The sequence below is a fragment of the Myxine glutinosa genome, chromosome 9, assembly GCF_964187855.1.
Source record: "Myxine glutinosa chromosome 9, kmMyxGlut1.1, whole genome shotgun sequence".
NCBI lineage: Eukaryota > Metazoa > Chordata > Myxini > Myxiniformes > Myxinidae > Myxine > Myxine glutinosa.
Window position 1 is genome coordinate 106,464,074 of NC_136269.1, and position 17,387 is coordinate 106,481,460.

At 42.8% G+C, this 17,387-nt stretch overlaps 2 protein-coding genes across 4 annotated transcripts in view; one reads left to right on the forward strand and one right to left on the reverse strand.

Annotated features, from left to right (window-relative positions):
- The window catches only part of LOC144893653 (uncharacterized), a 1,023,192-nt gene that overhangs the window by 228,083 nt on the left and 777,722 nt on the right, over positions 1-17,387 (forward strand). The window lies entirely within an intron of this gene.
- The window catches only part of LOC137435725 (protein unc-45 homolog B-like), a 75,203-nt gene that overhangs the window by 53,380 nt on the left and 4,436 nt on the right, over positions 1-17,387 (reverse strand). For all 3 annotated transcript variants that reach the window (XM_078784637.1, XM_078784639.1, XM_078784638.1), the window contains exons 3-12: positions 17,201-17,237; positions 16,873-17,048; positions 11,775-11,861; positions 11,298-11,465; positions 7,353-7,524; positions 7,065-7,235; positions 3,041-3,212; positions 2,631-2,931; positions 2,345-2,439; positions 420-561 (exon numbers count right to left, since the gene is read on the reverse strand). In XM_078784637.1, coding sequence (XP_078640763.1) covers positions 420-561; positions 2,345-2,439; positions 2,631-2,931; positions 3,041-3,212; positions 7,065-7,235; positions 7,353-7,524; positions 11,298-11,465; positions 11,775-11,861; positions 16,873-17,048; positions 17,201-17,237 — 1,521 coding nt within the window. The remainder of the gene's footprint in view (positions 1-419; positions 562-2,344; positions 2,440-2,630; positions 2,932-3,040; positions 3,213-7,064; positions 7,236-7,352; positions 7,525-11,297; positions 11,466-11,774; positions 11,862-16,872; positions 17,049-17,200; positions 17,238-17,387) is intronic.

A 17,387-nucleotide genomic window follows, 5' to 3' on the forward strand; every position in this document is an offset into this window, starting at 1 on the left:
AGAGATAGTTATGGCAAAAATTTGGAATCTGGCCACAAGACCTTTGACAATTGCCCACTTTTATTGAAAGACACCATAGGATCTTTAAAATCGACCTGCAATTGATGCTTAAAAAGGGATCACCAGCTTTAACATCCCATTCAGCAGCCGGTGCACTTTCGATGCAGTGCCTTACCTGTGAAGCACCATCCAGTGTATAGTCGGTTGGGAAGTGTAACGCAGACTAATAACTGGGGGCCGCCCTACCTCTACGCAACATGTCGGACCCATTTTTGACATAATTATGCAATGTGACCAAGCCATAAAGCAAGACCGGTTTTGATTACATTTCGAGACACTTGTGTTGGTTACATGCAAATATATAATCAATCATTTCACATAAATGAAAAAGGTTGAAGACAAAGTTGATGGCTTTCTACCTTTGCTAACTCCAACATGGCATGTATTGCATCTTTGTCTTCCACAAAGTCATCCTTGACATCTGCATCAAGTGTCAGGTAGGCAAGACCTTCGATAGCCCATCGCTTGGTGGCATTATCTGTTTTACCACTGCATAGCCACCTGTGGGCACAATATGTTAGGGGAATGACAATCGTATTCATGGTAAACATGAAAACCAATATGGTGCTTTGTTACAGATAAGGGGCTGTTTATTTATTCTCTCCTTTCATCAAAAGGATGTCTATTTATTACATATATGCTTAAGTTGAGAAAAGAAAGGGTGATGGGGGGATGAAGCTTGCGAGGATTTGGGACCGAATAGAAAGAGGTTTGGGAGGAGACAAAGAGGTTGAAGCAATTCTTTCAACCTCCACAATGTCAGTTTGGTGTCTGTCATCACTGCAACAACCAACAATAGCAGTGCAACTGAGGCTTCGGAACTTCATGCGTCTCACCAAATGTGTGAATGCGAACTTCCCAATATGCATCTCTGGTTGGGGCACATGCTCTAATTTAGACCTGGTCATGACCAAGTTTCCATGCAACCTCTCCTGTTCCTCCTCTACTCTTTGTGGCTCATCTAATGGTCTAAGGTTAGCAAAGCCCATGTCTCTATGGCTACTGTTAGAGAGTTAGCTCAATGCCACAGAATCTGGCTCTTCACAGAGGCTAACTAGTTATGATTGCAAACTGTCCTCTCAAGGATTGAGCTATCTTCGCTGCTTCTGATAAATCATTCCATCTGAAAATACTTTCACAAAGGCCTACTGTTTCTCATGCACCAACTTCTTCCATCTTGTCTGCAGTTATCGTATCTGTCCTCTCAACCCTGGCACACTGAATCTGGTGGCAAGGGAATTGTAATCATGCAGGGGGCAACTTTAGGTCAGTCCTTAATATTCACAACAAGTGGGTTAGGGTCAGGTTTAGGCAGGCCAGGAAATATAATCTTGCCAATCTTAACACCGAACTCTCCAAGTAATCTCCCCCTCAGTCATGGTGGCACCTTGACAAGTCCATTTCTGGTGTATACTCTTGCTCCATCTTTTGCACCTCAAATGGCATCACTGTAAGACTCTGAGATAATGTGAAGCGTTTCTAAATCAGTGTTTGCCTGATCCAAATCTTATGTACCCAACCCATCCAATTCCGTCCCCATCTTACTCTCTTGTGCCATCTGTTGATTGGCCTTGGTGTCTTTCTCACACAGAAGGTAGTCAACGTTCTGTCCAGCTTCAACCCTCCATCGTCGACAGGGATAGATGAGGTATCGTGCCCATGTTCTCAAATCCTGCTCTGCTGCTCTTTGTGTGCACTTTTCACCTTGTTATTTTCCTTTGGCCACCTCACTTTACCTGTATGTCAGCTATTACTACTTACTCCCTTTCACAAAGATGATGCTTCTGAACTATATTCCAGTAGGCTTACTTTCAATTACAAGCAAAGTGACAGAACCCATCACTGCTTAGTGCTGGCGTTGTCACTCCTCTTTTCAACCAGCCTGATCTCTGACCAACAATTTATACTCCATAACGACTGCTGTTCATGGTCTGGTCTGGCACAGTCTGACATCCTGCTCTGCTTGCCAAGCTCACTGCCTGTGGCATACAAGGCCTGGCCTGCACCTTCATACCTGGCTTTCTGATTTCCTCCACTGGAACAGTTAACCTGTTGCTTTCAATGGAACGCCGCCTTCTCCTCCTAGTGGACATCGGAGTGCCCTAAGGCCCTAACTTAAGATATGACAGATACTGTTATTGTTGTCTGCTGTCAGACCACACAGACCACAATCAACATGGTGTATAGTTTCCTTTCAGGAATACATTGGGCGGATTTTTTTTTTTACAATCAGCGCCAAGTTTTTTAAGCTGTTAAAATGTCCTCCCATATTTTGTTGACCTACTTTCTGCATTGGTGTGCCAGTTTCTCCGTGGAACCCTCCGTGAATTGTCGCAAACTGTAGTCTGTTCCACCTGCCGAGCCCAACTTGCACAGGCCCTGATGAGAGAAGTCCATCCATCAAAGACGAACAAAATTGAATCTTTCAAATGTGCATGCAAATGACGACTTTTATATTTTTGCGAAAATGTAATATGTAGATGTCTTTTGGAATACTCCAAAGTAGTGCGGATACCACTGTACCGTCACCTTTTTGTAAAGCTATCAAATTTTGAGGAAGAAAATCTCACCACAAGAGCACGAATCTTGATCTTGTCGCTGCTTGCCTGCTTGTAGGCCGTTTTCAGCAGAGATATGGCATTGTTTGTGATGAAAGAGGCACGGCTCGCCTTGCTGGCGGCCATAAGTAAGGCTTCCACAGCAATGAGCTGGTGCAGCTCTTCTTGGGAGTTTGCGAGTGCAACCATGGTCTCCATGACACCCTTGTTAGCCAACAACCGATTTCCTACCTCATACGGACCTTGAAGTAGGCCTGAAATTGTCTGCACTGCTTGAAGGGTCTCCTCCATTTTCTGTGAGCTGAAAAACTCACTGAGCAAAAGGTACAGTACAGAAAAAGACAATTTCAATGCAAATTAATGGACAACAAAGAAAAGCTTTACTGGAACATTTTAGGTATCAATTAAATGTTCTAACTGACGTGATGAGCCCCTCGCAAGCGCTATGGTACACGTCTCGCTGAGAGTCATCCCGGAGGTCATCATACAGACGATGGAGAAGCACAGATGTACGCATGCGAGTCGCATCAGTGAGCGGAATGTTTGTTGGAAGCTCTGGAATGCTTCCCACAACACGCAATATTCTCTTCAAACCTGGGAAAAGGGAAAACGGTACTATTGAAATCTTGTCAACTTGTATAGAATTTAAGAAAAATGAATCTGACTTTCACATCAAAACTTGTCATTTGAATTTCCTCATTATTCTTGAAATGTGACATCAACTTTTATAATTATGACTCAGTCATTTTTTCAAATTCGTCTTTCACTTTGAAATGCATGTCTTGACACACAAAAATATCCCAAGCAAAGTAAAAAGTAAAGTATATTTAGCCTGTGTTCGACCAGTTTTGATGTACAGTATAGTGAGACATGTGGAATGAGGGTAGAAGACGAAGGAAGAAGAGAGAGTACAGAGCTAAGGATGAGGAGATGGATGTATGTGTAACACATAATGATGAAGAGATTAATGTGTGAATGAAATATGAATGATCGTTTTAAGGCCATTTTCCCCGCTAGAGCGGGGGTTAGCCTTGCGGGCCCCATGACAATCATGGTTCCCTGTTTGAGGCAATGTTTTTATGGCCGGATGCCCTTCCTGACGCCAACCCTTGGTCACGCTCTTACCGCAGGGATACGGTGCACCTATTCTAAATCGGGGTGCACGCCATGATCATTCATCCCAGCAAGCTGGTACTCAATTTGCCGACCTCGGAAGGATGACAGGCTGAGTCAACCCCCCTGGCATTAATTCAGCGATCGACCGGGATTCGAACCCAGGATCCTCGGATCCCAAGCCGGCACCCTAACCGCTAAGCCAACACCAGGCTGAAGAGATTAATGTGTGGATAAGCTTAATAGTATGGACATGTGAAAGAGACTTAAAGCTAATGGTACTGAGGAAAAGTTGACGAAGAAGATCAAGGTGGTTTGGGCATGTGTCGAGAAAAGAGAACAGGAGTCTGTCAAGAAAGTCACAAGTTAAGGGGGAAAAAACCAAGAGGTAGACCGAAAAAGACCTGGAAGGATGCGATCATTTTAGAGATGCAGTTGTTGGGGTTAATGGAGGAGGATGCTTTCAACAGGACGAAGTGGAGAGGGCCTTATGGTGGTGTACTTTTACATCTCTGCGCAGGATAGAGTCATCATCAGAATGGTTGAGAGGAGTTTCCATGGAATTAGAAAGGTCGATGATTTAAACCAATAACAAATTGACATCCACAGTCCTGTTTTTTGTCGTTTTTTTGTATACCAAGCCGAGGCTTGTGGAGGAGCAAGAAAAGAATGGATGAGGACATAACAGAACAAAGAGTAGAAAGAGAGGGGAGGAAGCACCACCAACAGCAGGGTTGAGTGACAAAATAGAGGGAGACTTGGACAAATAATGGATGTGGGGAAGAATGAGGGTGATGGGAGGATGCATGTGGTGGACAAGATGGATACAGAAACGAACTCTCAGGAAGAGAAAAATAGAAATTTGGAAAAGATGTGGGCTTGGGCAGGGTTAATGGGATAGGATAAAGTCATGGTTGTGGTGGGAGGTGACGACATTGTGGTGAACAGCTGTCTGAACAGCCCTGGAGGGAATAATGAGATTGATGAGATGGAGGAAGTTGGTTTCACAGGAAATTTCACAGGTGGGGGGGGAAAAAAAGGAACGAAAGAGTTTAGGTAAGTAAGCAGCGATTCTAGATTTTGGGAGTTTCACCAGAAGGGGGTTGCTAATGGATCACGCCCGCCCAGCAGAAACAGACAAAGCACGGGGAGAGGAGGGGCGAGAGACAAAGTACGGAAAGAGGAGATGGTGCAAGACCAGAAAGGAAGCAGCAGAACACATAGAGAACACCGACCTGCCTGCGACATGACAGTGATAGGCCCATATACTCAGCTTCATCATAGGAGATTCCAATGATCTTGAAGGCCTCAGTTTCCACGGCATTAAGCTGAGCAAGGTGTGAGGCAGGGGCACCAGCCCAAAGGGGAGAGCAGCACTCCATCAAGCTGCGGATGGTGTGCCGAGGAAGGACGTTGCACGACAGGACGCCCACTCAGCAGCTGACTTTGGAAGCCAACGTTGAAATGTGGTTTGCCCAAGAAAGATAATAGCTGATAGTGATTCCCAAAAGTTTGAGTGACTGAAGTTCTTCAAGAGGATTGTTAAGAAAGTAGATGGAAGAGTTTGCCAGTTGGTCTTTTCACAGAGAGATAGTGACATTTGTCAGGATGAAAGACATAATCCATTGACCAGTTTGTGATTTTATCAACGTCTGAAGAGAAGTAAGAGGCTACTTCATGCCTATTTTAAGGATGAAGGATGTCACTGCAGAAGGTGGAATCAACAGCAAAGTGATGGAGGATTTTCCAGAGAGTCAGAGAAATCGTTGATGAAGATCAGGATCAGGAAAAGGATGGGTGGGGGCAAAACATTGCCTTGGGCTTGACATAGAGAGGAGATTAGAGGATTCAGTTGAGAGCCATGCATTGGCTACAAGGGTAGAGGAAATCAATAAGCCATGTGTGGAATTGGCTTTGGATGCCATAGGCAGCGAATTGGTGAGCAAGACAGAGTGCCAGACTATGGAAAGCTCGAGATATGTCTGGAGAGATTGCTGTAAGATGTATGTGTAACATGGACCCAAGCAAAGGGATGCTCTTGGGAACCTTCAATGCAGCAGAATTTTTTTTTCGTAGGCTTCCCCAGATCTGTGCCTCGACACAATCCTGTCTCTGAGCTCTGCAGGCAGGTAATAAAGCCTCTCCTCAGTGAAAGACACATGAAAGCCCGCTTGGAGTTTGCAAAAAAGCACCTAAAGGACTCTCAGACTGTGAGAAACAAGATTCTATGGTCTGATGAAACCAAGATTGAACTGTTTGGCTTCCGTCTGGCCACTCTGCCATAAAGCCCAGATCGGTGGAGTGTTGCAGTGATGGTTGTCCTTCTGGAAGTTTCTCCCATCTCCACACAGGATCTCTGGAGCTCAGCCAGAGTGACCATCGGGTTCTTGGTCACCTCTCTTACCAAGGCCCTTCTCCCCCGATTGCTCAGTTTGGCCGGGCGGCCAACTCTAGGAAGAGTCCTGGTTGTTCCAAACTTCTTCCATTTAAGAATTATGGAGGCCACTGTGCTCTTGGGAACCTTCAATGCAGCAGAATTTTTTTTGTAGGCTTCCCCAGATCTGTGCCTCGACACAATCCTGTCTCTGAGCTCTGCAGGTAGTTCCTTCGACCTCATGGCTTGGTTTTTGCTCTGATATGCATTGTCAGCTGTGAGACCTTATATAGACAGGTAGGTGTGTGCCTTTCCAAATCATGTACAATCAATTGAATTTACCACAGGTGGACTCAAATCAACGTGTAGAAACATCTCAAAGATGATCAAGAGAAATGGGAGGCACCTGAGCTAAATTTCATGTGTCATAACAAAGGGTCTGAATACTTATGTAAATGTGATATTTCAGTTTTTTCTCTTTAATTAATTTGCAAAACTTTCTAAAATCCTGTTTTCTCTTTGTCATTATGGGGTCTTGAGTGTAGATTTATGAGGTAAAAAATGAATTTAAACGATTTCAGTATAAGGCTGCAACATAACAAAAAGTGAAAAAAGTGAATGGGTCTGAATACTTTCTGAATGCACTGTATCTGACATTGCCTTCAGTTGGGGTTGCCTTCCAGGAAAAAAAAGCAAGTTGTTTCAAAGCAACTGCCTCACCATACAATGCAGTGCACCATGGTTGGGAAGAGGATAAGATAACTGAAGACGAGATGAGATGAATCTGTGCATAAGAGAGCAGGTTTCTATGGAAGAATTCCCAGGCTGAGATAATATCAGGGGCTGTAGATATATAGGAGACCAGACCTGAAGAGAAATGGCTGCCTGCAGTCTCTGACAGATGAGTGCCCCCTCTCCCCCCACCCAACCCAGTTATTTGAGGCAAAGAGGTTCCTCACCAGTTTTTACCACTTTCAGCGTTTTTGAGTTGTCCTGCTCCTTGAGTGTTTTGCAGGGAATGTTCTGGATGAGGAGTGTGAGGGCGTTATCACGACCATTCGTTGAAACCTTGCGATCGACCAGCATTTCCAGCAGGCAGTGAATGATGATATTGATGTCTTTTGACACATCTGTATTTCAAGTTTTGTGAAAGAGAACACATTGTTGTTCACTTCATCATTTGGCAACCAAACAAATTCCAAAGCATTAATGATGTGTACATTATTTGTGTGACGAGCCCAACACACCAGTCAATACAGCCTGCTCCTTCTTGATATAATCGGACTTGTCCTTGGACCCCGTGAGCGCCTCAAAGGCATTCTGCAGGACATTGCAAGCTGCTAGTGAGATCTCCTCTTCCTCTGAAGCCATGAACCCACACACCTTGTCGACAGAAATCTCTCGCAGGACTGCTGTGGCCTGCACAATATACGCAACATAAAAGAAAAGAATGCTGAGCACAAGATTGAGAACAACTGGTTGCTAATCTTGTTTAATGCCTGTTTCATCCATTTATTCAAAGCAAGAATTATTTTGGCGAAACATTCACTGGATAGAAGTATTACAAAACAGTAAGCAATGCATAATGGATTATTCCAACTCCAAATGCTTTCACCCTCCACTCACACTTCCCCTCCCCACCAGTCTCCTTCCTTTCTTCCAAAATACAAATGCAGTTTTTTTTTCTACAAGAAAGAAGCTCAAGAAAGAAGAGCAAGGTTAAATTAACAGTGGGGGTAGTGGGGCAACAATTGCGCACAACCAGAAAGGATCGAGAGAGTTGGGTGGGGGAAGGGTAGGGAGGGGAGAAGAGGAGGGGTGAGAGATAAATAGAGATAAGAGGAGGAAACATCAAAATAAGTAAGAGGGTTCGGTTGGGAAGGGTTGATCGGGGTAATAAAGATCATGGGTCAGGATGGGGGATGACACGAGATGCCGGCGGTGCACTACCTGTTTGAAACCCTGGAGGGGAGAGTGAGACAGAAAAGTCTCTGGAAGATGGTTCCATGGATGGAAGAAGTGAGCAATAAAAGATGAAGTGTGCCGTCAGCCTAGATTTTGAAAGTTTAACCAGGAGGAGGTTACTTGAATAATCATGCATCTTGGAGTTTATGGGGAGTGTCAGAGGACAGAAAGCGGCGGCAGCAGTGTTGGAGAACAGACAGTAGAGAACACTTTCCTACAAAATGGGAGAGCAAAAGACCTTGTGCTTTGGCCTCATTGGGAGATTCCAATAATTTCGAGAGCATTCGATTCCACAGAATTGAGGAGACATGTAATACACCAGCCCATAGTGGAGAGCAGTACTCCATTGAGCTATGGGCAAAGGCCTTGTAGACTGTGAATAGTTCTGATTTTCCAAGGAAAACCCAAGCTGTGGCTGGCTTTTGAGGCCATCTTTGCTATGTGGTCGACCCATGCGGAAAGGTCGTGGCTGAGGGTGAGACCTATAAGTTCAACAGACTGAAACTCCTCCAGTGCATGGCCAAGGAAATAGGTGTGGTCAGTTGATGATCATTCTGAAGTGACTGTGTGAGATTAAGACATTCCAGGCTTGAAGGGCATGTTCCATTTATCAGAACAGTGTTTAATCATTTCCAGAGTAGCAGAGAGACACAGCTGCTGTCTGCATAGCAGAAGGATAGGGTACTGTATGAAACAATGTGGAGTCGTTTGCAAAAAGGAAGAGGGTTTCCAGGGCATTGTGGGGGTCGTTTCTTTCTTCTTATAATAAGAGGTAACACCCCTCTTTGAAGGCCAGGTCAGGAGTGAGACACGAATCACATAGGATGTGTACATGTGGAGGTGTTGGGGTTGGATGGTGGTGGTTCAGAGAAAGACAACGTAGAAAAATGATGAAAAAGGGAGGTTGATAGAAGGGATACGAAAGGGAAGGGGAATGTTAGGAATTACAGGTGAGGAGTAGGCAAGCTATCATCGGTTCATCGCCAAGTTGCCTCCCTGACCTCCTGAGTTGGAAATGAATTGCCAAAACAACTTGGAGAAGATCAACAGAGGCTGACCTAATGTCAATGACGCATCTGACTTTGGGGCCATTGCAGGTCATGGCTTTGGACATAGAACATTGGGAGAACCTTGTGGAGCGGCTCTTTGCCTCATGGTGTAAACTAGATGAGACAGAAAATGCTGCCATCTTTACCTTCGTCACTGAAGGTGGATGGAGGTTGTGTTTTTACACCTGTCTGTCTGTTTGTCTGTGCACAGGATATCTCAAAAAGTTGTGGACACATTCGGACGAAATTTCGTGGACAGGTTGCTTGTGTGACAAGGAAGAATTCGTTCGATTTTGGGGAAAATTCAGATCTGGATCTGAGAAGTTTTAACTCTCAAGTGATTCTTCACCATTGAGAGATAGGGCCCAAAATGATATTTAGCATGATATATAAAAATGTGTGGACGAGTTAAGATAAAACGAGATGGATGAGTTGGATAGGTGACAAGAACAAGCCGATTGCATTTTGGTTAAGGTCCAGACCCAGATCCAGCCTATCAGTGAGATATAGAACATAAATTTTTCAGCGGGGTGGAGGTGTGCGCTCCATCGAGTGCCATTCTAGTTAAATCTGTAATACACTACATGGCCAAAAGTATGCGGGCACCGATTCTAATTAGTGGATTCGGCTGTTTCAGCCACACCCATTGCTGACAGGTATATATAATCAAGCACACAGCCATGCAATCCCCATAGACAAACAATGGCAGTAGAATGGGCCGTACTGAAAGCTCAGTGACTTTCAACGTGGCGCCGTCATAAGATGCCACCTTTCCAACACGTCAGTTCGTCAAATTTCTGCCCTGATAGAGCTGCCTCGGTCAACTTTAAGTGCTGTTATTGTGAAGTGGAAACGTCTAGGAGCAACAACAGCTCAGCCGCGAAGTGGTGGGCCACACAAGCTCAAAGAACGGGACCGCCAAGTGCTGAAGCGTGTAGAGCGTAAAAATCGTCTGTCCTTGTTTGCAACACTCACTACCGAGTTCCAAACTGCCTCTGGAAGCAACGACAGCACAACCAACAACTTTGTCGGGAGCTTCATGAAATGGGTTTCCATGGCCGAGCAGCCGCACACAAGCCTAAGATCACCATGTGCAATGCCAAGCATCGGCTGGATTGGTGTAAAGCTCGCCGCCATTGTACTCTGGAGCAGTGGAAACGCATTCTCTGGAGTGATGAATCACGCTTCACCATCTGGCAGGCCGATGGACGAATCTGGGTTTGGCGGATGCCAGGAGAACGCTACCTCCCCGAATGCATTGTGCCAATTGTAAAGTTTGGTGGAGGAGGAATAATGGTCTGGAGCTGTTTTTCATGGTTTGGGCTAGGCCCCTTAGTTCCAGTGAAGGGAAATCTTAACACTACAGCATACAATGACATTCTCGACGATTGTGTGCTTCCAACTTTGTGGCAACAGTTTGGGGAGCCTTTCCTGTTTCAGCATGACAATGCCCCCATGCACAAAGTGAAGCCCATACAGAAATGGTTTTTCGAGATCGGTGTGGAAGAACTTGACTGGCCTGCACAGAGACCTGACCTAAACCCCATTGAACACCTTTGGGATGAATTGGAATGCCAACTGCGAGCCAGGCCTAATCACCCAACATCAGTGCCCGCCCTCACTAATGCTCTTGTGGCTGAATGGAAGCAAATCCCCGCAGCAATTTTCCAACGTCTAGTGAAAACCTTCCCAGAAGAGTGGAGGCTGTTATAGCAGCAATGGGGGGTGGGGGAAGAGGGGTTCAAGATGGCAGGGCTCTATAAAGCATTAGAAGTGTGACTGAAAGATAGGGTCAATCGTTTTGAAATTTTGTGCACTTATAATTATTAATTTGGGGCTGGCAGGATGGCCTGGAGGTATACACACTCACCTGGGTTTGAATGTCGGCCCAGCTATAAACTGTCATGTCGGTGTTTCACAGTCAATGTGACTCATCATTGTGTTCGCTGTCTCTCAGATGGTCATAAACTGGGTGTCCCGTGTCCCGGCATTAGTTGGTGGCCGTTAAAGATCCGACGGTGTCCTTTGCAAAGAGTAGGCGAGCTATAACCGGCACCAAGAGTACGCGAGCTATGCATAGGGCATAGTACATGATGATGATGATGATGATGATTATGACTATGATTTATTATTAATAGTAATATGACCCTTTATTAAGTTATGTTCCTTTTCCTTTACCCTGGCACGGTGTCCACAGCACAGGCAGGAGATAGTACGCAGTGCAGCTAGACGCAGAAGGGACTGAGGGGTAACGAGGAGACGTTGCAGCAGCTGCAATCCATGGCCACGGAAAATGAGTTCAGCTCCCGCTTCATCACGGCCCAGCACCACCAAGTTCTGCGCAGCCTGCATGGCCAGGTTGGAGGCAAACATATTTTATGACTTAATTTGATCACAACCACCGTTTCATTGCTTTGTTTATTTCACTTGGTTCATTGTGCATTCACATGTTATTACAATTGCCAAAATAGCAAGTGCGACACCCATGCTGTGACCAGATCAGACACTATTGCTGGTGTTAGTGCGGTGTCCTTGATTGGTGCAAAGCTTTTTTGTTCAGTATGTGATGAAAAGTTTTGAAAACCTAATTATAGGTGTAAAGTGACACAACATTTGAAGTCAATGCAAAAAGAGATCGATTCCCCACAAACGAACCTTCTCTTTCTTTTCCATGTCAGCATCGCCTAGCAGGATGTCAAACATCTGCTGCACACGCTGGTCTGTGGAGAACTGCATGTGCAGCTGCAAAGGTATAACATCAAAAGTCAGTGCCATATGCCCAAATTATACGACTACATCTGATTATAGTTTTGGTAGTGTTGCGTCATTGTCTTTAGCCACCGTTAACAAAATGAAGAGTTGTCCTGTCATTATGAATGACTCGTGCAAACATACTGTCTTTTACTGTTAAAAAGGAGGAGTGGTTACTGAATATTTTTTTATACCATAAATTCTTATTATTATAATAATAATAATAATAATAATTATTATTATTATTATTACCTCCACCACCAAAGGTGGATGGAGGTTATGTTTTCACCCCTGTCTGTCCGTTTGTGAACAAAATATCTTGAAAAAAGTTGCGGACGGTTTCTAACAATTTGGCAGCGATGTGGCGTATGTGACAAGGACCAAACGATTCGATTTTGGTGAAGATTCGGATCCGGCTACGAGAATTTTTAAAGTGATTCCTCACCATTGAGAGATAGGGCCAAAAACGATACATAGCGGGATATCGCAAAAAGTTATGGACGGATTCAACGAAACTTGGTGGACCGGTTGGGTGTCTGACAAGGACGATTCGATTAGATTTTGGTGAACATCTGAATATGGATTCGGATATGAGAATTATTTAATTTTTAAAGTGATTCATCACCATTGGGAAAAGGGCCAAAAACGATACATAGCGGGATATCTCAAAAAGTTGTGGACGGATTTGGACGAAACTTGGTGGACTGATTGGGTGTCTGACTAGGACGATTCGATTAGATTTTGGTGAAGATCTGAATATGGATTCGGATATGAGGATTATTTAATTTTTAAAGTGATTCTTCACCATTGGGAGATAGGGCCAAAAACGATACATAGCGGGATATCTCAAAAAGTTATGGACGGATTCAGACGAAACTTGGTGGACCGGTTGGGTGTCTGACAAGGACGATTCGATTAGATTTTGGTGAACATCTGGATATGGATTCGGATATGATAATTATTTAATTTTTAAATTGATTCATCACCATTGGGAAAAGGGCCAAAAACGATACATAGCGGGATATCTCAAAAAGTTGTGGACGGATTTGAACGAAACTTGGTGGACTGATTGGATGTCTGACGAGGACGATTCGATTAGATTTTGGTGAAGATCTGAATATGGATTCGGATATGAGGATTATTTAATTTTAAAAGTGATTCTTCACCATAGGGAGATAGGGCCAAAAACGATACATAGCAGGATATCTCAAACGGTTGTGGATGGATTTGGACGAAACTTGGTGGACATGTTGTGTGTGTGACCAGGAAGAATCGATTCAATTTTGGTGAAGATCCGGATCCGGATCCAGACAGTAGAATTTTTAAAGTGATTCTTCACCATTGAGTGATATGGTCAATCAGGCGGCGGTATGTTCTCTACTGAGTGCCGTTCTAGTTTCATATTCAGCCTATGGCTGCTGGTTGCATCATTGCTGGGAGCATGGCTGTCCCACTGATGCAGTGCCCCTTGTTTCCAGTAAGCCGGTACCGGTACTCATTTTGCTGACCTCGGAAGGATGACAGGCTGAGTCGACCCACCTGGTGTTATTTAATGGCCCAATAGGAGCTCAAACTCAAGACCCTAAGTTCTTAAGGCATCCATATTGACCGTTAAGCTAACACCAGGCTTATACCATGAATAACAATCACCGATTCCCTTTTAATTTAAGACGTGCCATTTTTCAATGGAGATTGCTGAAACCGTTTCCTGAGCAAGGAATATTATGGATAGTTTACCATTACCTTCCTTGCCAAAGTCTACAGGGAAGGGATTTGAAATTAGAATGGGCTACCTCACAAAATGGCTTACCTTGTTTTGCAAAAGTACCTTGGAATTATTATCATGTACTGAAAGCAAGTGCTAGCAGATGAGACAGCCTGCTTAACATCCTCTTTAAAAGGATTGCATACTCTGCGATGCAACACCCTGCCTACAGAGCACCAGGATTCCAATTTGTAATTGGATCACATCACTTTTGGTGATTGAAACCAGACGAGACAATTAAAACGTTACGTCACATACTATGTTCTGTTCCATCCTTCCAGCGCATTCTGTTTATACCCTTGAAAGAGTCATTCATTTCACATTTTAATTTGTAAAAGCAACAATGATTGCTTTGTAATCCCTCATCACATTCAGCTTCAGGAGGAGGCGTTGGTGCAATCATTCTGTTTGAGTAATACCAAGAACTGATGGGTGAATTATCCCCAGCTCTTGGGCCGGAAAATTATTCTTTTCAAATTGAAAATCAGTGCATTTCACTTGAATGAGCCCTCAAACTGCGCTTCATATCAATAACCACACGAGCTCCAAAGCAGAGCTCATTGCATGCTCACAGAGCTCATGTCGTGTCCCCTCCCCTGTCACACTCTGTCATTACTGGCAATTGGCAAATGACAATTTGTTCTAGTAGGCCTACTTATTTGATTGATACTCTTCAAAACCATCATTTCAGTTGCTTGGAGGCCAGAATGAAGAATTTTTAACTTGAAGGAATTTGATTTAAGTCGAGGGTGTTGAATGCCAACTGCAACGTCATATGTTAAAGATGCTTTGTTCAACATGATTGTTTGGAAGATTTTGTTGAATGCTTTTGAATGGTAAGTGCTCAGTTCAAGCACGCTGGGTACTTGGAGTAGCTTTGGCATCCCAGCTTCAAAGTACTTTGAGTAGCAATACCAGGGTCGAGTTATCATTGTGCAGTTTGCACCTGAAAACGTAAAATTCTGTGATATGCCAAAATTTTGAATGTGATATGCTACTTGCAGGAAGGGCAAGGTATCAATGTGTGTGCCATCTCTGGGATGGATGTTAAACTGGGAGTCCCGTCTGCTAGCATTAGTTGGTGGGTACGTATTAAAGATCCCATGGTGCCTTTCGCAAACAAAGAAGTGCAAGCACCAAAGCTCATTGTACACAGCTCCCTCCCTTTTCCATCTCCAGGCAGTGCATGACGTCATCGCCAGGCGCTGAAGGGGGCCCGTCGATGACGCGCACAGAAAGAGAGTACTCAGTTTTCACTCCGTTTGTTTGTTTTCTTTCATTCTTATGTTCCCTCTTTCTTGTTTGTTTGTTTGTTTGTCCAGGCAATATTTCAGGCACCCTTTGAGCCAGGAAGCTGATATTCGGACACGACAGTATCCAAGTGATTTGGCTATAACGGGTATTTTTGATTTACTGATTTGTCAATTAATCGATTAATTATTTATTGATTAATCAACTAATCGATTATTTATTTATTTATTCGATTAATTAATTATTTAATCAATCTTCAAAAAGTTACAGATTCAGATGAAACACTGGTGGTTTAGGTATGCTATTAGGCAATTGATTCAGAAATTAATTATTGTACGATTAATATTTATTTATTTTTATTACACAATTAATCAATCAATGATTGTACATACAATGCTCCCTCCCAATTCTCTCCATGTGCTACACTGTGGCATTGCTGGGCGCCGGAGGCATGGAAGCATAATGTGGTACGCTGGAGGATATGTTATTGAATGTAGCTCTTCGTGTACATTATTTTCTTTCACTATCTTACTATAATTCACCAAATGTCCGTCTGTCTGTCCGTTCCCAGATACCGCAAAACTACTGAACCGATCGCAACGAAATTTTGGGTGGATAATCCTGGGACCCCCTGGAGTAAAATAGGCTATATTGTTTTTCCAATTTTTTCCCAATTTTTCCAATTTTCCAGTTTTTCCAAACACGATGGAATAATATTTACCGATATGAACAGTGATGTGGCTTTTATTGAAATTCTACAAATACTGTTTAGATTTTGATGATTAGTGTGTGATATGATTTAACGGATGTTTATATAAATCGTTTAAAATAAAAAAAGCCTTCAATTTCTGATATTTTGCCTTTTCATTTGGGCCTCCCAATCGAAGCCCTGCCCATAGGGTGGGTACTGTTGCTCGTAAATATAAAAACAATTCTTCATTTTTATACACTCAATTTTTACAACTTCCTTTCCTTTCTAGTGCATCTTTGTAAAATACCTTGAGGTTGTTAAATATTTTTTCTTGGTCTTTTGATCATCTCGTAAAGGCTATCGAAAAAGTTTGCCTGAATGCAAGCACTTTGTCTTTGTTTATTTGTTTGTTTTAAAAACGAATTCATATATCTATTGCATCACAAAAATTCAAAAACAAATGGGGGAGTGTGCTGAGTACACTGTGCACGACATGGAGGAGGGGGTGTAGATGGAGAATACTTCTTCTTCTTCTCTTTATAATGGGTGATGACTGAGGACAATGACTGAAAATCTTTATAATAATGTATCTATGATAATGATTATATGATAATTATATATAATAATGATGATTATAATTATTATGATGTTATATTATGATATATTATATTATAATATTATATTATATATTATATATTATATTAATATATTATATTATTATTATTATATTATTGTTATTATATTATATTATTATTATATTATATATAATATTATTATTATTATTATATTATATATTATATTATATATTATAATGATTATAATTATATAATATATAATATATATATGATTATTTATAATAATGATAATAATATATCTTTAAAATCTTTCCGATTGTACCTCATCTTTCTTCTCTCCAATTAAGAGAAGAACAATGAGGAACAATACATAAGAAAAGGGAGGGTCGGGTCGTGTGGGAGAATGAGGCTAGAAGTTTGGAGTTGATATATACAGTTCATGGTAAAGAGATTAGGAGGTGGTGTATAAGGCATGAGGGAGGGAGGGGGGGGGGGTAGGGAGGGGGTGAGGAAGAGACAGAACTTGATACTTTTGCGTAAATAATACGTAAATGGCCACAAAGCAAACAGCTGGGTTCATGGAGGTGGCAGGTTGTGGTTTCATGGTTTCAGATTTCAAAATAGTAATTGTTTAAATATCTCTTTGACCATTCAATAACACGTTCAAGCTAACCTGAGATAATGGAAGAACATTTATGCAAGTGTGGAACACAAACCCACCTGCTCCTGTATACGAGCACGGAGGTTACGCAAGGCCTCAATGAAGCTGTCATTTTTGGGTTCGAGTGCAGTGCAGCGCTGCATGTCATGGAAGGCCTGATCAATGCGGCCCAGTCTTTCCAATGCGAGTGAGCGTCGATACAAAGCCTTTACATCCTTCTGGTCTGTCTCAATAGCTAAATGTGGCAAAAACACATGATGGGGAGAGTGATGATTGATTGATTACGCTAAGTAATCTGCATTTCACAGTAAAATACACTCCCCACTCAAAAGGTGACCTGACATAGTATCTCTTTACACAATACAGTACTACATTGAGTGAATGTACCTTTTGTGCTGTCAGAAACAGCTTGAGAAAAGTTTTCCTGTTGGGAGGGGGGAAATGTGGGGGAAAGGGAGGGAAACAGCAAGGTCTTGTTCGGTCAAGTGGTAAAATATTTTGGAGAAAATCTTTATTTCCACGATATATGTATACATAGATATTTCCACCCAGTTTTGTAATCATAGTCTTTGCA